Source organism: Phalacrocorax carbo, chromosome Z, assembly GCF_963921805.1.
Source record: "Phalacrocorax carbo chromosome Z, bPhaCar2.1, whole genome shotgun sequence".
Lineage (NCBI taxonomy): Eukaryota > Metazoa > Chordata > Aves > Suliformes > Phalacrocoracidae > Phalacrocorax > Phalacrocorax carbo.
In genome coordinates this window covers 24,648,772-24,675,871 of record NC_087548.1, presented here as the reverse complement: position 1 = coordinate 24,675,871, position 27,100 = coordinate 24,648,772, and the positions used below count along the sequence as shown (strand labels likewise).

Here is a 27,100-nt window from a genome sequence, read left to right as displayed (position 1 = left end):
TCAGTATAGACTTTAGTTCTACATGCACAAGTCGTGCATGTATAATTTGGCTATCCTTTGATTTAAATTATGATAACAATGATAATTTAGTTACTGTTGCCAAAAATATGTGTTCATCTGTTGGATTAACACTGTAATACTTGCATTTAGGTGTCATTTTCTGCTTGTAGAAGTGGCTTTCACTTGAGAAGCTCTAAGTGCTTTGCACATTGACTGCTGTTGCTACCAGACTCTGCACGGAAAATGGAAGTTCTGAAGAACTTGTTTTTAGAGGTTAAAAATAATGTGAATTTGACCTGTAAATCACTGTGAAAATAAGGCACTTTAGTAATAATAGATAAGGAGAGAGAAGGGTATCTCGACTTATGCTATTGTTATTGTTACACTATATTCCTGTCTAAAGCAGAATTAAAGAAAAATACCAGTACAGCTTGGTAATTTAATGCCATTATGTCACTTTTTTCTAGTTTAGAATTTAAGTAACATTCTAGAAGACAAATAAAAAATGAGTTTGGGAGCCTTAACTCCTAGGTGAGTATAATACAAAGCTATCAGACAATTTTGTACAAAATGCAATTGCTGTTCATGTAAAATTGCACTATATGCATTGGAAAAATCTGTGACCATACAGCTAATTATTAACTTCTATGTTCATTTAATTCACAAGCCTTTAAAAACACAAAAAGTGGGGTCCAGTTCATTAAGATAGAATCAGACAGGGCTATAAATTGCCTGTAAAATTTAATTTCTTGCAAACATTCTCTGCTTGATAAGATATAAAAAAATTAGCATATTCTTCCTCCCCTGAAGTCGAATTCAAATTATTTTAGAACTAGTTTAACTTCTGACAGCTGAAATGCATACATTAGCTAGCTAGAGCCATCTGCAAGGCAAACACATTCTTACCTCATATGTTTCTAATTGGAACATGTTGTCTTTCAGGCACCGTCAGCTGCCATGCTATGACTGGTAATGAATTCTGGAATGATGTACATCCCCAAGGATTTATAATCTGCATGGATTAAGGACAGGCTTTTGTGACTTTCAGTTATTTTTGCACTTTGATTGTAAGTCTACATATTTCTTGGGTAGCAACCTAATTATATGAAAAGTTAATACCCCCAAACCAGGGATTATTTTAGGGAGACTGGGATTACATAGGATTCTTTAGAGTATTATTTTTCACTTTTTGTTGAACAGGATGGTCATCTAGATTTTTATGTCAATATCTAATATCCTTTATTTTATGCAGGTAATACAGAGAAGCTACATGAGATTTCTCTTCTGCTCAGTCTGAATATAATTCTCCAGCTCAGAAACAGTGGAATACATTACGTGATTACCATTTTAATACTAATATTTTTTAATGACAAGAGTAAAAGGATTCTAAAGAATTTATTTTTAATGCTTGTATCAATATCAAATGACTTACCATGATCTTTTTACTGGCGGCATTTACTTTTTCTGCTTCATTCTCTTGTTTGAGGGTAAAAGATTACATGTGGAGTATATTTTAAGTGATTGCCTTATTACATTTTAATGCCTTGCTGGAAATGTCGAAATATTTCAAATGAATGTTGAAAATGTTTGATGGCAAATGTTTGATGGAAAATTAAATAATTATTAAGTTAAAATGGTATCTAGTGAAAAGTCAGAATATAATTACTGCAGTTTTCTCATCCTAAAACCAAACTGCAAATTTAAATAAGTCATCACTAATACAGTATCATAGTGATATGTATCACTTTCATAACATCAATTTAGAAATCATGGGAACGTGTCAAGGGCATGAAGCTGAAGAAGACTTTCCAAATTTTATAAAATATAATGGACATTAGAAAATGTGGCTGAGCAAAGGCAGCATTGCTGACGGGTGCCAGAGGAGTACCTGGTTACGATATGCTGTGGTACTGAGGTCTAGAAGATTTTTCAAACTCAAAATCTACTTAGTTAAGTAGACACAGGATACTGACTGCTACTATAATATTAAAGGAAGTGCTAACAGATATATTTGAAATTTCAAACAGACCTGCAGGGCATTTTTCAGTAGCAACATTTTTCATGTATCATGAGCAATCCTGAATGAAGGAGCATGCTTTTCTGCCCAAGGATTAATGTGTAGAGGCCTTATGCCTCTGAGAGCCCTTAGGAAACCAGGTCCAGGCAGGCTGAGCCAGGACCTTGAGGGCTTTCATCTTCACAGCCATCATGAGCAAATAGGTTCATAAGCCACTCTTCTGCTCCTTTTCTCATTTCCTACCAGCCTCGAACAAAGCTGAGGGAATAGTCAGCTGTTTTCTAGGCAGTGGTCAGCAAAAAACCTTTGTGCTGTTAACACTGACCTTTTTTTTTTTTCTAGGCCAGGCTGAAAGGCATCCAGTACCTGACACTGCTACCCAGAACTGCTACCCAGTACCTCCCTGGCAGCAGCTGCCTACCTGTACTTTGCTTATCTGCTACTTTACAACTTCATGGTTGGTTTCTTGCAATAACCAACCATGTTCTGGCTCCTAGAATCCTTTGTAGAGAACCTGTATAGGGGGACCCAGAAGTCTCTCTGAAAAGCTCTTTGGGTTTTGTTTGTATCTAATGCTACAAAGTGTTTTGTGCACTTCTTTGGCAGGGTATATATTTACCTTCTGTTTACGTTTGCCATGATTTTAATTAAAGGCTGTAAAGTAAATTAGGTCACAGATTCTTAGCAGGGTATAAGTTCAGAGTTTCAGGGGGTTATGCCATGCCCCAGCATGAAATGGAAGAGCAGCCCCAATGGGCAAAAAGCAATGAAAAATAATAGCACATCATCTTGTCTCCTTTGGCTAGAGTTCAGCAGTCACAGGTCAAGCAAAAGACCTTAAGAAAACTGGCAATATTCAAGAATGTTTTGTTGAAGAAGAAAAGGAGAATCAATGTCTGCCATCAGATGCCCTGCATAACTCCCAAGGACTTGCATGGGACACCTGTGCATTAAAGGACAAAACCTGACCCTAAAGTGCCAGTGGAGACTGCACCTCTGAATATGTAGAGAGTGCCCTGTGCTGCATTCAAAGGGCAAGGAAAGTAATTTTGTCTCCCATGCAAGTCTGTCCTGCTGAGACCCTTTCCTTGAAAAGAAAACCCTGAGCTTTTTGTTCTACAGTATCAGTCTGCTGACTTGCCCAGAAGCATTCCTCATATCAACTTTGTCAGCCTATTCATCACATTTTCGCCAATGTGTTTCAGAGGTGAAGTTTGTCCTGTAGGATCTGTCTGTAATAAGATAATTTTAGTAAAATCACAATATCGGATTACACATACCTTCAGTCTTCTTTTAGGAACATTTTTTTTTAAATAAAAAATCACTTTGTAAAAATATAATCAAGCAAAAAGTGAAACGTCCTAAATTAGAGATTACATTTTACGGTTAAACTTCCACAGCATAACACTGGAAAGTTCTTTCAAATAGGATTACATTTTAATGCCTTAATGGAAATGTAGAAATATGTCAACCGAAGAAAATGTTTGATGGAAAGTCAAATAGATTAAGTTATTTTTAACTTATTTTTAACTGTTATTTTATTAAGTCCATTTTGACAGGAAGTATTTTTCAGGATTACATCACAGCAACAAAGAAATCCTAACATGTCTTAGACACTGGAGGTTAGTTTACTTTCAGTCATAGAGTAACTGAATGCAAGTAAATATAAACTTTAAATTTGCTTGTGCCCCAAGAAATTCTGAAAACTCATTTCAGAAATTCCATCAGAATATCTTTTACAGTAACAATTTTGTCTGTAGGACAAAAATCCAGTTGCAGATATATATGAGAAACTAGATCTTAAAAATGATGGCTCCCATTGATTCTGCTGGGATCTGGATCACTGCTGAACTCCGTCATAAATAGGAGTATTTAAGGTTTATCAGGTTTTGGCTCCCAACATAAGAAATCCTAAAGAACCTATTTTGGAGAAATGTGATCTTCAGTTCTGCATCAGATCCCTTTAGAAGGAAGACCTCATGCTGGGAATGCCGAACTCAGGCACCCAAAATTAGGAGGTGCTTTTGGAAGTTTGAATTCAAACTTTTACCTGTAAAAAAAAAGGTTTTAAGACTTTAAAATTTAAATAATAATAATAATAAAAAGTTTAAATAATAAATTTTGAATATCTATTTCTGATGTTAAGATGACTCATACCAGAAAAATACAATGAGATTTAATGCGGTTCTTTCCTTGGTACTCTTCTGAACCTTACCATTAAAGAACTGCAACAACCACAGATTTCAATTAGTAGGAGGAAAGACAACCCCTTAAAGTTGTCTAGTCCTCAACCTGGTAAGTCTTGTGTGATGACTCTACAGAATCACTCATATGAGGGATGCTCCAGTCCCTGAACAATCTTAGTGGCCCTTTGCTGGACTTTCTCTAGTAGCTCTCTATGTCTGTTGTGCAGGGCAGCCCACAACTGGACATGGCACTCCAGGTGTGGCCTCACCAGCGCTGAGTAGAGAGGAAGGATCACCTCCCTTGACCTGCTGGCCACACTCTGCCTAATGCAGCCCAGGATACCATTAGCCTTCTTGACACAAAGGTGCATTGCTGGCTTATATTCAACTTGGTGTCCACCAGAACCCCCAGGTTCTTTTCTGCAGAGCTGCTTTCCAGCTGGGTGACACCCAGCATGTGCTGGGGTGTGAGACTGTTCCCAGGTGCAAGACTTTGCACTTCTCCTCGTTGAACTGCATGAGGTTCCTTCCAGCCCATTTCTCCAGCCTGTCGAGGTCCCAGTGGACAGCAGCACAACCCTCTGGTGTATTTGCCACTCCTCCCAGTTTTGTCCTCTGCAACTTGCTGAGGGTATGCTCTACCGCATTATTCGTATCATTACTGGAGTTTAACAGGACAGGACCCAGTTTCACTCCTGGGGTACACCACCAGTTACTTGCCTCCAGGTATACTTTGTGACACTGATCAAAATCCTCTGAGCTTGGCTGTTCAGCCAGTTTTAAATGCACCTGTCTGCTATTACTGTCTGTTTTAGCACTTTCTGCTAAATAAACAGTATCTCTACGGAGAGCTTGTTGTCTTGCTCCACATCTAGCCCAGAGCTATCTACAGCCTATCGCCTCCTTTTTCTCAGCATCTGCCTGGGTACAGGGCTGAACACCAGCAGAATGGTCTTGATGTCCTACCTTTGCCTTTTCCATCTGCCTGCAATTGCCCTTGTACAGACCTGGAATTCCCCAAAAGAGCCTGTGCATCCCACAGTAATGAAGTGGTCAGGATTGCCAAGGACAAGAGATGCTGAAAACACATCCACACACTATCAGGACAGTTACTTGTCACATGATAGCTACAATAGCTACTCTTCCTCCCAGAGGTTCATATTATCAGCATTACCTTTCTCTTAAAATGACAAAATAAACCTAAACTCTGCTTCTTCATCATCTTTTTCTATCTCAGTAGCAGTAATTGTGGTAATGCTGTTGACATACAGTAAATATTTCAGGTCTGTTTGTAGTGTACTGGTAAAGGCTTAACTTGATCTCAGCTTCTTGGGCAGGTACGCTGCTGGAAAAGAATCCGTTGTGCTTCACAGCAGCTACTCCCTGTGCAGCTATTGCTTGCAAATATGTTTTTTAATTGTGTGAGGGAAGCAAGATGACTGGATCTTTGGCAGGTAGGCAAGCTACAAATATACCCACTGCTAGGCAAGAAACTCATTCACTTCTGAGTGTGCACAAAGTCTGTTTGCCTGTCAAAGCCAAACTTAGCCTTGTCCAGGATTTCTGCTGCCTTCAACAGTTAATTGGTCTGGACACAGCACCAGCACATGAGATTATTCATTGCCAGAATGTGTTAAGATCCACACCTTGCCCCAAGGTGATTTCTGACAAAAGCTGACCATTTCCCGGAAAGTACTGAAACAAATAAAAGGCTGCTAATATGAAAAGAGTTAACTGCAGTAGTAAGAAGTTCAATAAACCCTAGCTGGACCCCAAGCAGACACAGAACAGACGGGATAACCAAGACATTGATTGAAATAAATATTAAAATTTAATTCTACCAAGCAAAATCTAGTGAAATGACTGCAAAAATATTACAAACAACTCAAATTTTATTGCAAACATTTTAATACTATTGTAGATAACAAAGACAAGCTTGCAGAGCAGGATCAGATTAACCAGACAATTGCTTACAAAGGACCTGGCTGCTCTTGCTCCCACAGATATCAACAGCATTTTACAGGCAGACTTCAAGGAAAACCATATTTAAGCCTTCAAATTGTTATTGTATTTTTACAAAAGTATGTCTCTCAAAAAAACAATAAAGGATGAAAAAGAAAATACCTCCACTCTATTCCTTTTAGGTGTTTTCCTATGGAGGGTATTTCTCACAGTTGCAACAGTCTTCATTATGTACATTTTCAATCTTTTAAAACTAATTATCCCCTGTCATTAGTAACAACAATACAACATAAAACAATATAGCCCAAGAAACAGTTTTTTGTTTAGGCCTCGAAGAAAGGCAGAGTTACACAGTTAGAAATGCCATACAAAATTGTCACTCCTACTTTTAGGAAAATGCAGCCACCCTCAGCCATCAATTCTCACTGGAAATACAAAAGGGGCCAATACTACCCAGGATTTTTTACTCTCCTTTGTTGCCTTTTTCAGAATAAAACCATGGTAACATGCTATTAAAAATGATGTAAGTAACTCTTATATAATTAGCTAGTACCTATTTTCTTATGTCTCAGTATATTTTGGAATATTTACTTAAGGATGTTGCCTCATCAGATATCCTGGTTAATTAGTTTTACACTACATTATTACTGGAATTTTAAACTAGGTCAGCTAAGTTAAAGTAAGTTTTCATTACGTCTTTTCATTTTAGTATTTTCTGAGATCAAAAGAGCAATTTTGGCTTAACAGGTGAATCAGTCCCTCTCTTTGCTGGGATAGGAGCAGTAAATTCCTAAGGTTAGAGAGACAAACAAAAATTGCAGTTAGAATCCCAGTCCTGGCATAGATGAGAAAGATGTTTGAAATTATTGATTATATTTGAGTACACAGACCTACACAATTCCATGTAGCAAAATATGAACCTATGACCCAAACCCTCTAGCTTTTAAAAGACCTGCTTGTACCAATATAAAGAGGGAAATTCACCAAGTGCTTTACTACAACCTTAAAGCTTTTAAAACTTTATGCCTAATACCACCAGTACTAGAACCAACTGCCTTCAGGTAGAGACAAGATAACTAGATATACTGTAATTAAAGAAAATGCATTTCTGTCACAACCATAACTATGTGGTGATGGTGAATTTCAATTGTTATATCTCCTTAAATTTGCATATATTTAAAAAAGATGGCAAATGTTTATTTAGTCCCATCAGTGTAGTTAGACCTGTAATTTTTAATTCTACACATATATTCTCAAAGAGTTTAGTTTATGCAGCCTGTAAGAAAACTAAATATTAGTAGCTGATTTACTGCTGTTTTTCAGATTAAGTGAAAATTTCTGGTCCTGATCACTTTGTAGCGTATAAGAGACTGACCATGCTGGCCCTGCTCTAGGAAAGAAACATAAGCACACGCTTAATAAAACCCCTGAATTCATTCCATTCCATCACATTTGGCAGATGGTACCTTCCACAACACATTTCTCCTTGTTCTCTGCTAGAACAGGGGAGTACACCACCTACTGAAAAACCACAGGTCTCCCACACAAATCCTGGTATCAGAGGAGCTACATACATATACTCACATGCTTTTCTAGATGAAACCACAGCATACTTTGCAGGTCATGCCTAAGAAATAAAAATTTCCTTGTACCTTCCTGAAAAGTAAACCCCTGAACTACCGTGTATCATCCTTCAACACCTGATTCTGCAATATCTTCTAATATCCTTTTAATAATTTAATGGATACTCTTTCACTTTCATTTGAAAATACTGTGTAAATCAGCAAGTATGGAATGATTGCTGAACTGGCTGCAGTTTGGTACTGTAACTCAGCAATCTTTATATAGAATAACTATAAAGTGCTTTAAAACTGTTTCACAGGAAAGGTGCAAATAAATAGTGTTCTTTCATGTGATCTCCCTGGAGACACATAGTCCTCGAAAGCCTACACTCGAGAGTATCATCAAATTGTTACAGCAATTTAATAATGACACTGACTTCTAACACTGGAGAATGCTTCTTTCTCCAATATTTACTGGGATTAGTGTCTCATGGCATCATAGCCAACAGGCCTGCTGCTTGCCCTCCATCAGCCGTCTTGCTGAATCCAAACACACTCATCTGGATGGGTAAAAAAGGTACAGTGCTAGTCTGCGAATCTGCACAAAAATAGTCCCTTTAATGTGCAGAACTTGGGGTTGTTAGTTGATTCATTCTGATTGCCATTTGCTGAAAAGATGAACTGTCAGCGCACTGTGCAGTACAATTTCTTTTTGGTTAATAGGCTCAAAATTTCAGGCATCAAGTATGGCACATCTCCACAGTTGAATGCTGACAGGTCTATCATCAAAATTTTCCAGGATTTGAATTATACCATTGAAATAGCTGAGATGAATGTCTAAATAATGCATGGTGCAGCACTGCCGTGCTTATAATCTCTTGTTCCCAAAAGATCTGACTATAAATGGGAAGCATCTTTATTGCTTTTATGTATGAGGAATTGAAGGACCAATGCGTGAGAAAAGTGGGTCACCACAGAGTTGATCTATGGATCATATTCTGTCATAGTACACAGAACTCCCCTCAGAACATGCAGTATTCTATATTTCTACATACTAATTATTTTATATGTTAGGGGTAAATCCTATTCCCACCAAAATCAAGGCAAAACTGCCAATGAATGAAGTACGATCTGGATTTCACATTATATTTGGAACCAAACTCAAGTACTTTGTCACATATAGCAGAAGTATCAAATAGCCTCACAGCATGCTTGATGAGGTCTATTACAATTCTGAATGATAAAAATGCAATATCAAACAAATGTTTTGCCTTCATCAAGTTTTTTTCTATTCATGTTATTGTGGTTCACATGACTGCCATTCTCCTTAACTGTGATTACTACAGACTAAAAAGGGAAAAAGAAATAACAAAGAAAGCAGAACACAATAAATCCTATTACCCAGTTGATTGAATAAATGTAGATTATCACCATGTCCATATCAAACCGCCATCCACGGCTGTCATCCTCAAAGTCCATGTAGTCCATCCTGTGAGCAGCATGTGGGAAATGCCTCCTTGTTACAGTATCTGAGCGTCTTTGAAAACCTGCTGAAAAACAGACTAGGTGATAAAAATCTTTATAAAAGCAACTGAGTAAAAAAAAAGTTAACCCGCGTTCTCCCAGGAAGGAATCCTGCTTGCTTTAATATTATGTCTTGGTATGATATGTATGTCTCTGAGGTTAAATTTTCCAATTACTGTTTGTATGCTGGTAACACCTTAAAAATATATAGGCAGATGCAAACACATCCTTTCAAGTGGAAATAACAATCCTGTGACTCCAAGAATGGCCTGAGTGTGGGGCCCTGCCAAAGGGTCCTTCTTCATTCCTTTCCTGACTTCTTTATGTAGTAAGTAGTATGGTAGCATAGCTCTTGTGTATGTCAAAATACGAGGTTAGAGAATTGTCTGTGCAGCTGTGTTAGACAACAGGTTGTGGCACAGGAAATAGGCTGGGACCTCACTGCAAAGGCTGAAGATCTGTCCCATTGTGATGAAGGACAAGGAGGGAATGCAGTCATACCGGTCTGGATTTTCGTTCTGTTTTCAGGTAACTCTCAATCTTTATGATGCATTCTTTGATTTTGGAAAACAGGTCTTTGCTGAGCTGCCCAGACTTTTCTCTTCCACAAGGACATAATGGCTTTTGGAGTCTCAAGGTGGGTAGGAAGAGTCCCCTTCAGTGTGCACCACAGTACACCAGTGTGCCTCAGCTTGCATTCCTCAGTTTTAATCTATACCCGTGCTGCTGTCTAGTCCGGCTTAATTAAACCTCCTTGAAGTTCCTTGGTCCTTTGGTTTTGACTAATATAAATAATTGTGTATAATTGGTGTTCCCCTGCCAGTAATTTTCATTTTAACATCCCCAGACTGTATTCAGGATAATTAAGAAATATATTTTTTAAAAGTTTCCTAAAGCAGAACTTTGCTGGAATTTCAATCCTTTTCAGTAGTGGATCCTTTTCAGTAGTTCCTCAGTCAATACTGTTTCTTTGTATTTTTTTCCCTGAATTAATATTGTGTCCAGAACTTTTATAGCACAATTGTTTCCACGCCTTCCAAAGAAAAGTATTTTCGCTCTTTGGTATCCTTTTTAAGGTAGTTCATCAGAGACCTTTTGATTTCAAGTAGCATAGGTAAAGTGGCCCTCCTATATGCATTTAATGATTGCTTTATTTAGGAATTTGACTACACTACAGAGACACAGAAATTCTTCCTTTGGAGAATCATTCATGGTTAGACATCATTATATCATTGCACTTTTTTTATTTTTTATTTTTAATGACAAGTTGGATCAAGTTGGTCAGACACTAAGTTTCTAGATCTGTATACATCAGAATCTCTCTAATATTATTTGTCTTATTTTGGAGACTATACATGAAATCTTCATGCTAGTCAAAAGAGTGATGGTGTTCTATAATGTTTTTCAGTGACTCCAAGTGGGCTAAGATTTGCCCCACAGCTAAATATGCTATAGTGACTCTAGAAAAAAAAAGGTAAAAAAACTCCAGGGATTTACTTTTAACGAGTTTTATATTATAATACCACAAAATTTTATGCAAATGCATGAGCTACACATCGGCTTAAAGATGCTGAAGGTCTGTTTAAGGTGTGGCACAGATGTCCTTGTGCTTTATATTATCCTATAGATTACGTTAATTTAAAAATATGTTAATTTAAACCAGTATCTTTGATTACTGAAAAATAACATTGGCAATTCAGTAAAAAAATTCTGAAAATTGTTAGTCGTCTTTAAATATCTTTCTGCCAAGTTGTAATTTACTTGAAAAATGCTCATTTAAAAAGTCTCAATTTCAAACCTGTACTTTTTCTTAATTTATTTTCTAACACTTTTTAAACATTATTTTCAAATAGAAACCTAGATTTCTGTTGTTACGTGCTACTTATTAAATTTAACTTGCAAATGACATTAACATTTTGTCACTAATGCTGTATCATTCACTTTGCCTTTCACTGATGAATTTTAGTGTATATTATCCTCTCTGGAGGGCCTTAGTCAAGATTGCTACCCATGCTTTCTTTTTGTTTATTTCTATACTTAATGTAACACAAAATGCTAGAGGCTGTTTTTAGATCAGTAGGGATAATCAGGGAACTATGCAAACATGTCGCCACATTAGTTTTGACTTGGTAGCCCTTGACTTCTACAAGATTTGGACAAATGCTATTCCTGGTATGTATGTCTGTGCAACTCACCTTAAGCAAACCTGCACTGGGTTTATCACAGATTAGACTTTGTAATGTAATCATTCGGCGTTCAAGAACAGCAATTTCAGTGTAGGAAACTGGCTATTCTCTAATTGCTCTTCCTATAGAAAGCCACAGAAAAAAATTTTGGTGCTGTATTAAAAGTAAATACACAACCAGGTACTGCTTACTATACACCATGTGTAATCCTTGTAGCTTCCCTCAGTGTGAGTAAAGCTATTGAATGTTCATCATCAGTTATGTGGAGCAGATTTCAGTTCTGTTGCTGAAACAGTCTCTTTTTTACCATCTGTAAATTGATTACGCTTCAGCTGAAAATGTCAATAGTACAACTGTTATGTAAACTGAATTCTAGGACTTAGCAGAGGCTAACAAAGAACGAGAACTGTTTATTTTCCCTGAAGTATATTACCAAGTAAACTTGCGTACAGTACTGAAACCAAGGATCAGATTTAGAAACCCTGTACGATCATGCACAAAGGTTACTGCAGACTCTACGATCCACACTGTGACTACTGTCTTTAATAAATTCTGACATGAAAAATACCTTCAGATGTCTGTCTCTCCAACTAGAGAGGAAATAAGCCATGTCTCTGTGTCTGAATCTAGCCATCTGCAGATAAAAACTTGAGAGCTGGAGAGTTCCTCAAAAACTGTAGAGCAACATGGATTAGGGGTTTGAATTATGAAACAGAAGAGCTGAGGGAGCTTCAAATCACTTCTAATGTATGTGATCCTTTCTCTAAAAAGAAACCCTATCTTATTTGATGAATACAGTCTGTAAATTATTCCTACACAGGCATGTATTTGTTAAAACACATATTTTACATAACTTTTTTGTGCATTGCTATGTTGCTATACTCTGAACAAGAACTTCCACTCAAATCACATGAATATGCATGCACAGTGCCAGTGGAGTCTGGCAGACTGTTAGTGGAAACCTGTTACTAGATAACAAAAACAACGTTGTGTGCAAGTCACACTTTTATACCCACCAAAGCGTGCAAATCAAAAGGATTTTCACCACAGCATCAATAGGCACATCTGTTGCATGTGTCCCTGCCAAAGTTTTTGCAACCTCCTGCTGAAGTACAAGCAATACTTAAAATAAGACTGCAAACAACTTAAAATATTCTCCCAGTTTTATAAATTTACTGACCTCATTTTGCTATGACTAAAGAATATAAAATACCAAGATGGAAAATTTTACTCTAAAAATGTGCTCAAATGAATAATATGCAAACTATAATAACTGTTTACATTGTAAGTGCTCATGTAAAATTAAATTACCTAAGAACAAGAGTCCTTAGGTAATCAGAGGTACCAAGGTCATTTTGATGCAATCACTTCTTTCTGATTAGGAGCTGCAGCAGATAGATAGAGCTACTGAGAGACTGTAAGGAAAAAGACAAGTACAGACTGACACCTTCCCATACGTGCCCTTGCAGCAACCAGCAGCTTAGGACCTCAGCGGTTTGGAAGCTGTGGTCAGAACAATGTGTTAAAACGGCATTGACAGGATTTTCTTTCCTTACATGTGTCTGTTCATACTTTTGAACCGGATCTCATATTGCCTCCACTTACTGCGCTTAATGTCCCTTGATGGAGTAGTCTTAGAGCAAACAAACTGATTTATTTTCAGGTTGAACTAAACCAGAAGATGAGCTCCAGGAGCTCTGATGTATTCCAGTAATATGCTTCAACCACTAATGGGCATTCAGCCCTTGGGACTGGAAGTAAGTTGCTCCTGTTCCCTAAAATGCAAATGTGGATATCTGGCCCTCAGCGCCAATTGTTTTACCTTATCTATTACGGCTGCTATAATTGCTAATGCAAGAATGCCTCTGAGAGACAGTGAACAATCTTTCCTAAAACATCCTTATGCCATTCATAATTTTACAAACCTCTTGTATCTGTCTCCTGTAATGTCCTTTCCAAACAAAAAACTTGTAAACTTCCTGTGTATGGAAAAGTTTCCATACTTCAGATCATCCTTTCCGCATTATGCTTCACCCTACTCTACCCTTTTTTAAGATGACATAATCTAAACTTATATGCAAAATTGGAGATGTGGGATCACCACAAATCTAGACAATTACAATGTTTTCCATTTTGTTACAATCCTAATAATTCTTGCTTACCTTTTGACTATGGCTATACATTGAATGTGTTCAGAAAACTAATCACAATATTACCCAGATCTCTTTTCTTAAGTGGCAATAGCTAATTTACAGCTCATCAAAGTAAATATTACGTATTATGGAGATTGCATAGCCTCTGTGGGCAACTGCTCCACCACTTGACTGTTGTCACAGTGAAAGTGTTTTTCTTACTTGCAGTCTGAACCTCCCATATCCATTATTGCTCATCCTCCTGCCATATACCACTGTGAACAGCTGGTCTGTCCTCTTGGTGGTCTTCTTATAGGTACAGTAAGGCTGCCCAGAGATCCTCCCCATAGCCTGCCCTTCTCCAGACTGAACAAGACAGTTCCCTCAGCCTTTCCTCACAGGTCAGGTGCTCCAGACCTCTGAGCATCCCGATGTCCCTCCGCTAAACCTGCTCCAATTTACTGCTGTCTTCCCTGCATTAGGGGCAGGGGAGCAAAATCGCAGTATTTTAGATGTGGTCTGCTGAGTAGCAGGGGATGGAAACTTCTCTCATCTACTGCTGTTCATACATGTACTGGTTTTAGCTGAGAAGGGTTTAATTCTCTTCACTGTGGTGCCTGTGGTGGTCAGGGACCTTTCCAGCTTCCCGCACTCTGCCGCATGGCGGGGGGCTGGGCGGGGCGGGGCCACGGTGGGGGCTGCTGACCCCGACTGGCCAATGGCAGGTTCATTCCCTACCATGTGACACCATGGCCAGTGTATTAAGGGGGGCAGTTGGCGGCTCAGGGAGGGGCAGCGTCGGGTCGGCGGGCGGTGAGCGGCTGCGTCACAGGCAGTTTGTTTTGGTGGTTCATTCCCTCCCTCCCCCCTCTCCCCCCAGGTTTTGCCCCGCTCATTGTTTTCCTTTCCATTGCATTTTTGTTATTGTTGTTTTAATTATTAAACTGTTCTTATCCCAACCCAAGAGCGTTACCTTTTTGATTCTCTCCCCCATCTGCTGGTGGGGGATCGAGTAAGTGGCTGTGTGGGGCTGAGTTGCCGGCTAAACCACAACAATACATCATGCTCCTGTTCATTAAGCGCCGGAATCTGTTGGCCTTCTTTGCTACCAGGGCACCGTGCCAGCTCAGGCACAGCTTGCTCTCCACCAGGACGCCCAGGTCCTTTCCAGAGAGCTTCTCCCCAGGCTGTCAGTGCCCAACCTGTCTCATTGCCAGGGGCTCTTCCTTCCCAGCTGCAGGAATCAGCATTTGTCCTTGCTGAATTTCACAAGGTTCTTTTCAGCACATTTCTCCAGCCTGTCTAGGTCTCTTTGAATGGCAGCCCTGCTGCTGAGTCTACCAGCCTTTCCTGCAATTAGTTGTCCTCTGCAGGCTGGTGAGAATGCATTCCATTGCCTCCTCAAGGTTGCTGATCAAGAGAACTGTTAGCCATCAAGTTCATACTTACTATCATCAGTGCCACTAATAAACTTTAACAGCTTTATTTGTATTGCTTTTCCAACTCACATATGAACATTCCGAACTGCACAGACTGCTGTGGGATTCCAGCAACAATCCAATGTAGTTTGCTAGATGATCTTTTACATCATATTTTCCATATTCTACTGTGGTGTACTTTTCTTCTTACATGCCCTGCTGAAAGGGACTTTATCTGCTGAAGCACCTGCTTTACTGTTTCAGCCCATTTCTCCAGCCTGTCTTGGTCTCTCTGAATAGCAGCCTTGCCACTGAGTCTATCAGCAGTTCCTCCAATTTGTAGTCATCTGCAGACCTGATGATAGCATGGAGAAATGGGCCAACATTTCCCACCATTCTGTACTTTTCTCAAGGATGCAGTGTTTTTATACTGCTGTCACAAACGAGGTATCATCCTAAGTTTCTTGCATAACCACCAGCCTTTTCCTATATGCACATCATGCAGCATCATATTGTGGTTATGCTAACGTAATAGCTACACTGCAAGATTTGCTAGTTAATATGAGCTGTGAGATCTGTATTTCCAACAAAGGAAAAAAGCATATATTACTAGAGAGGTTTATGAGAGTATGGCACTTACCCTGTGTGAATGCCTGCAAGCACGTCTCACTGACTCCAGATCTCATGTCTCAAGCCCTCCACCACACTCAAATGCCCAATGCATCCAGTTCCTTACCCAAACCAAGGCCACTCAAACCAATCACCAAACTTCCTAGATCCAGAGTTTTAGCTTTTCTCCTTCTCCTACATGAAGCGCTTGAACCTCCCTACTCTCCTGCCTCAGATATTTCAGCTCCACCCACCTATTGTGTCAGAAGTAAAAATCTCATTTTTTTCTAGACAGCCTTCAAATTCCAAATTCCTCTTGCCCCAGGATGCACACCAGAACCTCCTACCTTCCTCTCACTTTCTCTCTGCTCTCTTTGAATATTTCTCTGCTTTTGCCCTTCTGATATTACCTGTGGGCTGTCACTGGCTGCCAGCACCTTATATCCACGTGTGACTAAATTTACACAATGGCCTAATGCACTCCTTTTCCATCCCCAGAATCCACTCCTACTTTCTGCTACCAGTTGGACTTTAGAAAACCTGGGTGTAGATTGTACTTACGCTGGACATAAGCCTTATGTGAAACCATTGTTATATTCACTGCAACGTCTGTCTTTAGCTATAGGACTTTTGCAAGGCTTTTGGTTTAAATGTTGACATCTGCGACAGTCCCAAAGAGATAAATTGTGTGTAAGCAGTTATTTGCACATGTATAAAATGCAATTTATCAAACTTACTGTGCATATGATACAGAGTCCTTTGGTACGTGAACAAATAAGCAGCATGCAGGCAATTTAGCGGGGAATACACAGTAACTGCTTTTCAAGTTGTCAAAGAACATTGTCTGCAAAGGGTCTAGAAAAACAACTGATCATTGTGAAAATGTGAAAAAGCCATGTCCTGAAGCCTTTCATATGGGACACAAGATTTGGTTGCATAAGGGGCACTCCTTTTTATAAGACAGACTGGTTAGGAACCACTGTTCTCCACTGTTACAATTAGCTTTTTATTTTGTGACTTTCATAAGGCATTTGATGTAAGAACATCATGCTACAGACAAAACTATGCAGAAATCTCAAAATGTGGTAATGCCACTAACTGACATACATTTCATCTGTCGAAGCAAAAAGCTTATAAAAACTGCAGTCCTACAGAATCAACCACCAGGCAAATAATGCTGCTTGCTAATCAGTATCTGCATAAATATTGGGACTTTAATTAAGAAACACCTCTACTCTCTTAAAACATTATAAATCCTAAATGGATCCAGGAAGAGGTAATACACAAATGAACCAGAAATCACTTAGGAATTAAAAGGAAAAAAAAAAAAATTCATAGAAGTTCTTGTAGCAGTTACAGTTCTTAAAAATATTTATTTCATGCTGCTCTAACTTTCCATATTATTTCAAGATTATAAATATGATAATCTATGCCTTTTTTGTAGCTATTCTCTGACATTTTCTACAGAGTTATGTAACCAAAATAAGCCTGGGGTTTAAGGTGATATACTACCCATCAATACATAAAAGCCATACTTTAATTCAGCATTTCGTTGGACCATTTATTGTTAATCACTGCAGTTAACACCTCCTAGGCCTTCAGGACAGAGAGAAGGCAACTTTTCAATTAAAGTATTTTTCCTCTGTGAAATACTGTACATTTCGTTCATTCAAAATTACAAATATTTACACTTGACAAAGAGATCTGACAGTTTTACTCTGGATATGAAATGAAGACAAGTTTTTTTCCCATTCAAATACAGCTCATTGGATTTCAGTGAGGACTGTTTACAAATGAAGTTTTTTGCATGTTCCTACCATTAGTTCGCATTCTAAGACATAATAAATATAGTGCCTCTGCCATAGATTAACAGTGACACTCTGAATATTAAGTAAATAACCAAATAAAATGTGTGAAGGCAGTTACTTCCTGCTATTACAGACTAATAATTCAGCTTTTACTGATTAAAACACAAATCATAAAACTAGCTAGTATATCTTACCAAAGAATCAGGTTATTGGAGAAGAAAAGAGAAAGCTTTAAAAACAAATGACAAAACCCATAAAGCCACATTAAATGCATGCATACACATTTTACATTGAGTATTTTGCAAAATTTTTCTATCTTGGGCTGTTTATTTCCCTGGAAGTAAATGAATCAATAAGCAACAGGACTGTGGGAGGGCAGAATGAGCTTAGAAAACATACTCTGTCCAAATATTTGTGATTATTCTATAATTATCAATATTCACAATTGCAAGCTAATTGGCTAGTTTAAGTGCTGGGATGCATACTAAACCAGGAGTAATTAATCTAATGTTTCACAATGTAAAAGTCATTTGACTGTGCAAGCCATGAAGGAATTTTGATAGCCAGTCTGCAAGCAGATATTTTTAAGTAACCAAGTGAATTATTTGTTTGCCTTTTCTTTCTTCCCCTAAACCATAACACACTAAGTACAAAACACATAGGACATCTTGTAATAGCTTTTAAAAATGATTTGTAGCAAAACCTACTCTCCTACTTTAAAACCACTTTATTTCAAAATTCAATTAAGGCTGATGAAATAATATGCAGATGAAACAAAAATAATATACAGTAACTGAAATGTGTGTCCTTGTTTTTTTAGGGTGCAAACCAGCTCTGTGAATAAATGAAACATTGGCTTCTTTAGCTGCCCTCCCCTTCACAATACTGATTCTGACTGCAATCCTTATAGTCTTGAAGACTGATACCAAGAAACAAAGCTGCATGGTCTCCCTGTGAGATCACATCGTGGATGTCAATGCACAGTTTGCGTACATTGTAGACCACAAAAAGTCTTCCTTTAATTTTAAAGGTAAGTTTTCTACATTTATATTGATGACATACATATTATAGTTATGGTAATTTTCACACATTTGCCTTTAAGATGGGGATTTGTAATCACATTTGCATGTAGATAAACTGTATCTTAACAGTGAATTTAACTTGTGGACAACTTCTCTTCTTGCCATGACAGTGCAAAGACTGAAACAATGAAAACCAGGGAATCTCAAACAGCAACCTGAAGTATTTAACTTTCCATGATATGTGCACCAAAATCCATATGAAAAATTAAGTTTTAAAAGTATTTAGAATATTGTGACTCTATGAATGTTCGTATTAATTTATCTATTTTCCATTTCTCTTCCACTGCCTTTTCACTAAATCTCTTATTCATCATGGTCTCGAACACTGTTCATCATGAATACCCTCTTCTGCTGTTCCTATTTTTATCACTGAACATTTCTAAAAATCATGTTGCAAATTTATCTTTTCTTTACATTTGTCATGTCCCAAGCTGACCAAATACTCTATTTCAGCTGTCAGCAACTCTTGCTAAATTATCACCATAAGAGCTTTCACCATTTTTGTATCATATTACTGTAATGGCATCATCTTCCTCTACTTTCATTCTTCCGTACAACTCCTCCCTAACTACTAACATCACTTCAGGCTTCATTTGTTCAGACTGCTACCAAACAAAATATGTAGAGGCAAAAGCTACTGATACGTATAGGTAGGCTTAGTATAATAGCTCAAGATGACTGAATAAGAATAAAATTGCATTAAAAAGGATCTCATACCAATGCTTGTCTCTAGTGTAAATCTGCTTGGCATACTGCTCAATTCTCTTTAGATGCCTATTTCTTGACTTGTGTGATTGCTATATTAAAAAAATATTAATTTAATACTGTAGATAATTTAACAAAACCTTTGCAGAGTTATACACTGTGGTCCACAAGCTTTTCAGTGCTTAAGGCTTTAATATTTTAAGCCAATTTTAGTGGAACGCTGTAAGATAATAGTAACGCAAATACTGTCTTAAAAATAAATTAATGAATTGGCTCTATTTGTCTTAAGACAGGGTCAGTCTAACAGCAAAGGTCAGAGGGAATACACAAGATAGGCATGCCAGGGCCTCACCACACCCCTCTGTAAGACAAGGCTGTGTATATCTACATGAAGCATCTAGTTATTTGCAAATCTATCTGTCTGGCAACATGCCTCCCTTAATTCCTCCAGAGAAACTGGTGAATGACCTATCTTGGAACCATGCCATTATCTTCAAACAAATTCATATTCAGCTTTAGCTAATGTCAACTCCAAAAATTCCTACTTCCCATCTGAGCAAACAAAAGAAATATTAATCCCTCCAGAGAATGAAAAATACAAAGCACAAGGCCATTTGAGAAAGCTGGCATTTTTTCTGAACTGAAAGTTTTCTGATGCTGACAGTACTTAACCAATTTTTAGGAAGCTGACCAAGGTTTTAAGGGAACAGCTGTCTGAAAAGCCTTCATATCCTTGAAACATCCATCTTTATCTACTCAGCTAAGATATTCACCAAAAGTCACCTGACTTTACTCTGCTTTTTGCTCATCTCTTGCTTCTTTGAGAATGTATGCTTAATCTGCTCTGATATCATAAAAATATGATCACCTTTTCTTGCTTATTATTCTCACACATCACCTTGAGTGCTTTCATGCCTCTTTTTTCCTTCACCAAATTCAAATGTCAGCTTTTGTTTTCACTTTTAGGGGACTTCAGAAATCTGCCTTGCACAAAAAATATTGCCTCACTTTTTATAATTATGCTATGCAAGTACCATATTGCTCTGGAAATCTTAGCAGTTTTCTACCCAGTAAGTGCTCTAGGATCAAACTGAACTTGTGTTCACGTCCAAATTTTGGAACGGCATGGACCTATCTGTGTCACTGGCACAGAAGAATGAAACATGCATATTAGGTATGTTAGCTAGCAGAAACAATGTAGATGTCCTTCCTGCTTTATTAACTCATTGATAGCTATGAAGCCAACTGATACCTCTACAATCTATTCTCAGACAAAAATTCTTGCTTATTCTTATAGTAAATGGATTTCTATGAGGCATCAAATCAAAGGACTTAACACCAGGCAAACTAAACTTTCAAGGTAAGATTTGTTTACACCGGCAGAGTTGAGATTCTCTAGGGGCTGCTTCAGTACAAACTGCTCTCCTATGCAAGTGCATTTCAGTCCTAAGTGGATTGGGGGAGCGTGCTAGGGAAGGATGTCTGAAATAACCTTTACTAAACATGATCATAGCTAATTAGGAATTCATAGGTAATTAGGAATATAGCCAATTTTACTTGTCATTGCTCAGTGGCCACAATCTATCTTTTTTGCCATTCTGTTTGGTATAGCTGGCAAGGATCATTCCCCACATCCACTAAAATGCACAGAAAGATACTTGCTAATTCCTGCCAGTGATGAAGACAGAAGGCACCTTTGCTTCCACTGGTTCACAGAGACCCATCATAATGTGAACTAGTCTCAGCAGAATCTAACGCAAAACAGAAAAAATTAAGGCCAAGAGATATTTTATGCTCTACGCAGATTCTGTGATGAAAGACTACCACTTCATAAAGCTAGTAATTCAAAGTTTACCTAAGGTGGTTTAACTAGGATTATGTAAAGTTCTCAATTGTCTGTAGAAGGCAAATAAGAAGTATTTATGGAATCTTATTTGATAAATACCTAAAATCCTTTTATGATGCCTAAGTTAAAATTGTAACAGAAGACACTGTTGTCATCAAATTGTAGGATATCTCATAAGAACAGGCATCCTAAGGGTAGACTAAAGGTCTTCCTACCCTATCATTCTTTCTCTGACAAGGTCAAAGAATGAGGAATTCATGAATGGCAAGGAAAGAACAAAAGTAAAGGGCAAGCATATTGCAATATTTTCCTGGTATTCTATCTCAGCTCCCAGGGACCATCAGTTCAAGGATCTCCACAGGCAAATGTGGTATCTTTAATACACTTTACTCCACTTTTCTTCCAAGAATTTGCCATTATTTGAACCCATGCTCTAGGGTCATGATAATTTTATTTAATCTTCTCTAGTTCTTTTATTATGAGACAGTGAATAACAGCAGCTCATTCACTTCTGCTATGGCTCTGATGATTTTAATTACCTCTATCATCCTCCCTCTTCAATCATCTCTTGTTTTAGCTGAAGCATTCTAGTCTATTTACACATTCCTCATCAGGAAGTAATTTAAAACTGGCATTCTTATTTATCTTCTCTGTACTCTTTCAGTTTACTACCTCCTTTTGCAATGAAAGGAAAACAATGTAAACATTGCTGAATATAACTCAGTATCACAAGAGTCTTCTGCCACTGTTTGCACATGGCTTTCATTTTTATTATCCTGAATATTGCAGTATTGTAAGCAAAGGGTATCACCTCCACTTCTAGTAACAAATATGCGGGATAGTATGAACTGTACCATATACCCACCTAGGACCAGACTGCTAATGTCCCTGCAGTGAAAAAAATGAATCGTTTATTTCCATCCTTTGTTTGGCATCTTCTAACCAGCTATTAATGGATGAGAGGACTTTCCATCTTATCCTGAACGCAGCCATGTGTTTTCAAGCATCTTCAGAAACAAACCTTCTTAAAAGGCTTTTGGAATTTGTAAGCTGCAGGGTAAAAAGCACGATACATCTAACTCCCCTACAAGTTCAGTTGGATCCTTCTGGTACAGCTATGGGACCACGACTGCGTAAGAAGTCTAAAATGTTCAGTTTGTCTTACCAGCCAGTATGAACACTTGGTTCCCTAAGCAGAACTAAAGATGCCAATCTAACATCCATTCAGGAACATGTCAAGATATATGTGGGGAAAGGCTACAGTATGCTTTTTTTTTTTGCCATGGCCATTCTATCACAATCCTTGGTGTTGCATAATTATAGCAATTAATATTCCTGGTACAGCAGTCTTATAATATCACTGTTAAATGGAAATAAGCAATCTTCATGACACATATAGATAAGCTAGAATTTGATTCCCTTCAATGCACTGATGAACTAATAGAGATAACTGAGCTGCTGTAATTTCTGAGAGGTATATCACTCTCCTACACAGGGTAGCTCTGGATGCAGACTTCAGAACTGGGAAAAGGCCACAAAGCATCTTTTCTAATGGGACTGTGTCTCTGAAGAAGTCTCTAAAGAAGAGCCTACGCAAAACAGCTTAAAAGATAAGACAGGCTATTGATACTTACCTAATGCTTTGTACTAACACTGTTGGCAAAACAGCAGGAAGTGGCGGTGCTAATAGGGCTGGAGCTTAGGACATCTCTGTGGCACTGACTTTTGTACCTTAAAGTTCCCCTTCCTTTTTATTTTGTTTTTCTTTCAGATTCACTTCTGCTCAGTGAGGTGCAGAAGTGAAGGCTTAAAGGCTAGTTGGAGCACAGCTGCTCCATGGGACCCAAGTGGGACCTTGGAATCAAGAAATCAGGTTTGTGTTTCTTACCAGTGACCTGTTCGAGCTGAAAGGACTTGTGGGCAAGGAAAACGGGTGCAAATATTAGGGTCTAAGTGCTGACAAACCAGCAAAATGACAAAGTTGCCGTCAGTGCAGCTGACCTAAGAAACACTTAACCAGCAGTGCTTGGATTCTGTGTTTTCTGGCTTAGTGTACTATAGGCACAACAGATGCTCAAGGACAACGCTTCCCAGTAATGTGTCTCCTTGAGGCAGAAAATTCACTTACTGTGAAGGCTGTAGACTGTAAATGCATCTTGTGAGAAATGCATGTGTGCAGATCAGCTTTTTGTTATTCCACAAGCTATATTGAAGAATCTGATGGATCCTGGCTAAAAATGGAAAGCCTTCTGGTGAAGAAGCATTGCACCGTCCCACAACTGCAGTCTTGAGTAGTATGACAAAGGAACAAACAATTTAAAGCAAAGAAATACAAAAGTAAGGAAATTAACTGAAAGAAAAGAGTGCAATAAGGAAGGATGGAATAGCAGGACTTGGGAAAAATAGCTCAATATAAGGATTATTCTGAGAGACTTCTTACACTCTAGCATTACGCTTTTGTTATGGTTTAGCCGGCAGCTCAGCCCCACAGAGTCGCTCGCTCACTCCCCCACCAGCGGGATGGGGGAGAGAATCAGAAGGGTAAAGCTCGTGGGTTGAGATAAAACCAGTTTAATAATTAAAATAAAACAACAACAACAACAACGCAATGAAAGGAAAATAACGAGAGCGAGGCGGAACCCGGGGCGGGTGGGGGCGACGGGGAATGAACAACCCAAACCAACAGCACGTGTCACAGCCGCTCACCGCCCGCCGAACCAACGCCGCCAGTGCCTGACCCACAACCGCCCCGCCGCGCGCCAACTGCCCCGTTAATGTACTGGCCGTGGCGTCACATGGTATGGGGTGAACATCCCATTGGCCAGTTGGGGTCAGCTGACCTGGCCGTGGCCCCGCCCCTCCCGGCCTCCTGCCCACGTGGCAGAGCGTGGGAAGCTGGAAAGGTCCCTGACCACCACAGGCACTACAGTGAAGAGAATTAACCCCTTCTCAGCCAAAACCAGCACAAATTTATAGCTAAAATCAATGCTGCACCCTGTATTTTCAGAAACAGCTATCTTGTTTTCCTTCTCAGTAAATCACAGCATCAGAAACTTGAAAACCAGTACTGCTTTTTCCTTCTTTTTAAACAGAGAACTATGAAGATAAAATCTAGTTGAGGTAATTTTATTGCTGGAAACTTTCACAGCTGTTAACATTCTTCCTTTATTGCCTATCTAACTAAAATCATTATAACAAGAATCATGAATCAAGAAAGTAGATTTTCAAGTGTTGTACCCCAATTTTAAAAACAGGATACACAAATATATCAACAGGTATTATTAAAAGCTTTCACTTTCACAACATTTCTTTCAAAATATGTAGGAAATTGCATACCTTTTTCTCTACCGAATGATTACATAAAAGGGCATGGCAGATGTGACCTACTGGGGCAGTGGGAATTTCTACTGGTATTAGCAGGCATTGAAAACACTGTATCTTGCAATCCCTGACTGATACAGGGGTCAATAGCTTTTTATTAAGTCACTAAACAGATTAGATCAGTAAAGAACTAGCACTGATTTTATTGTATCCAACACGGAATTTTTTCTAGATTAAGCATTTAAAAAAAACCCATAAAAATAATTACTCTATTTCTAAATAGACTTTCCTACTTTCAATTTAATAATCATACTTTAAATAAATATGTTAGCGTAAAAACAGTTGAAGGGAATTTCCTGTTAGCCTAGGAATAATTATATCTTGAAAGTTACCAAGAGCTGTAACTCAAGAGGTTTCATAATACCCTTCTCTCATTCTGAACACCTAGCTATGTACTTATCTTCAGGCATGTCTACAATCTTTCTCTACGTGCAGACAGCCAGCACCCTTTTACAAGATTGCCACCACTATCTTGACTACTCTATCCTGTATGTCTGGTCTCGTCAATGTATTTCCATCTCATTTATTTATGCAAAAGCTACTGAAAGTGCCCTCTTCAGTCCAGTACCCTAACTGTCTCAGTCTGTTTTTTTAATTCTGTGCTTGACTACAACAAAGTCACTGTCAAATTAAGTGTCGTATTTTCAATTTAAATGATACTTAACACTTCTTTTAGTCCACATTTCTGGTATCAAATTACTTTTGGAGACTTACCCTTAATTTGTGAACCTCTGTGACTGTACAGTGTTTATAGAATGCAACTCCAATGTAATGGCATGCAAAGGCTACACTTATGATGTTATTAAACTATAAATATATTATAACAGGATCCAGTTGAGCATATTTCCTATTTAGCTATCCTATTCAGACCACACCATTTATTTATTTTTAAATCTATTTAAGGAAACCATTATTTGAGATGTTATTTCTATTGTGCAATTACATTTTTTAAAAGTTCCAATACTCAAAACAATAACTAAATGTAATATCTTTGTTTATCTCACATAAAACAGAACATTTTAGAGGAATATTTAAAATTAGCTTCTTAACTTTCACATCTACTAAAAATCTGAATGGCAAAAAGAAAATCTGCTTTCAATCTTGAATAGCATTTCTATTTTATCATTAATCTATCCTTGACCAAATACAGTATACCATATACAGAGCAATGCCATATGCAATGTTTATTAAAAAAATGGGAATTCTGTTAATAATTTTAATTAAAAAAAAATACAGTGCAGAATAAGGACAAAGTGCTCTGGAGCATTATTCATCAGCTTGAAAGCACAAAAGTGCTCCAGTTCTGAGGTTTCTTACTTTTTGTATAAAATCTCAAAAGTTATGGATGTTTGGGGTTTTTTTCAGTTAGAAGATAATTTTACATTCCTTGTGGAAATTCTCATATGAAAGAAGACTCACATATTGATTACAAAATCTGTTTGGCTCAGTGAATCAGTTCAGGGCAAAAGGTAAGGAAAAAGATAAGATGCTTGATTTTATCTAGCAGTCCTGCAATGTTCAGAAAGTCTAAACTAGTTCAAACTAATAAATCTTCTATGTAATCCAAGATTCTCAACAGCCATCCTTCTCTCCCTGCATCCCAATCTAATTAGGTCTAGGTCTAGCATCTCTGATGAGCAGTTTACTGTTCAAAGTTTACCATCTTTTATGTGAGAAGTATTACAATAATAATGTGGAAGAGGTTTGGTCATATGGACAACTGGAATCATACGAAGTTTGGAAAGAGATGCTAGATTCCCTGTGACCACTGAGCCTGCTGGATATGAACTAGACAAAAGCGCATATGCATTTCTAACAGGGCTACAGAATTTCTTCTTTGACAATGCAGTATTGTCTTATAAAGAGGCAGTTATTCTCTCATGCAAACCCGCAATTTTTTTTTCACTTTCTAAGCACTGTAATCATATACCTTTTCACTCCAGTCACTCTACTCATGTAGCCAGCCTGTTCTTCTTCCCATTCTTTGTATTTTGCCTTCTGGAACTCTAACATCTTATTAGGCTGTTACCTTCCTAATCAAACACAACTTAATCTAAGTAGCCTTTTTTTCCCCCACCACTCTCAATGATATTATGGTTTGCATCTGGGAGGGCATCTAATATGGTGTCAGAATTCTTTTGCTGCCAGTATGCTCAGTCTTCTATGCCTGTAAAGTCCCTGGGAGCCTCCTGAGGCAGGGAACATAAGCAAATTTAAGAAAATCAAATACAGAACTTTAGGAGCTGCCAAGCACAGTTTAGATGTAAGCCCAAAAAAGCAGCCTAGGAAGAAAATATTATACACTTGCATTTTGAGCTGACACAAACCCTGAAGTAGCTTTTATTTAAATCAAAAGTCAGAAGACAGAGACGTGGCAGCAACACTTGCATTTAGTAAGGCAAAGACAAAGTTTCACACAGCTATGTGGTTCAGGTTTCCTAATAACTAGATCTAATCATGTTCCTATTTGGTGTGGGACTTTTAGGCTATCATTTGGAGACACACAGATCCAGCATTCTGAATTACCTTTCTGGAATGACATGTCCATTTTCAAGTAGCACAATACTGAACCTGTACGACCTCTCCAGAGCTTCCTTTTATTTTTAATTATTTATGTTTTGTACAAAGGTCAGCATGGTAGCTTTTCATATTTATAAAAGACATAATTCATATGGCACTATG

The 27,100-nt window shown here is 38.1% G+C and overlaps 1 protein-coding gene across 5 annotated transcripts in view; it reads right to left on the bottom strand.

Moving 5' to 3' along the window:
• Positions 1-5,994: 5,994 nt before the first annotated feature.
• Positions 5,995-27,100, bottom strand: part of RNF180 (ring finger protein 180) — a 79,330-nt gene continuing 58,224 nt past the window's right edge. The window contains exons 7-9 of one of the 5 annotated variants that reach the window (XM_064438306.1): positions 9,129-9,277; positions 7,750-7,792; positions 5,995-6,955 (exon numbers count right to left, since the gene is read on the bottom strand). In XM_064438306.1, coding sequence (XP_064294376.1) covers positions 7,787-7,792; positions 9,129-9,277 — 155 coding nt within the window. In that variant the 3' untranslated portion in view covers positions 5,995-6,955; positions 7,750-7,786. Of the gene's footprint in view, positions 9,278-27,100 lie in introns of all 5 variants that reach the window. The other 4 variants (XR_010370582.1, XM_064438305.1, XM_064438304.1 and 1 more) reach the window with 4 other exon arrangements.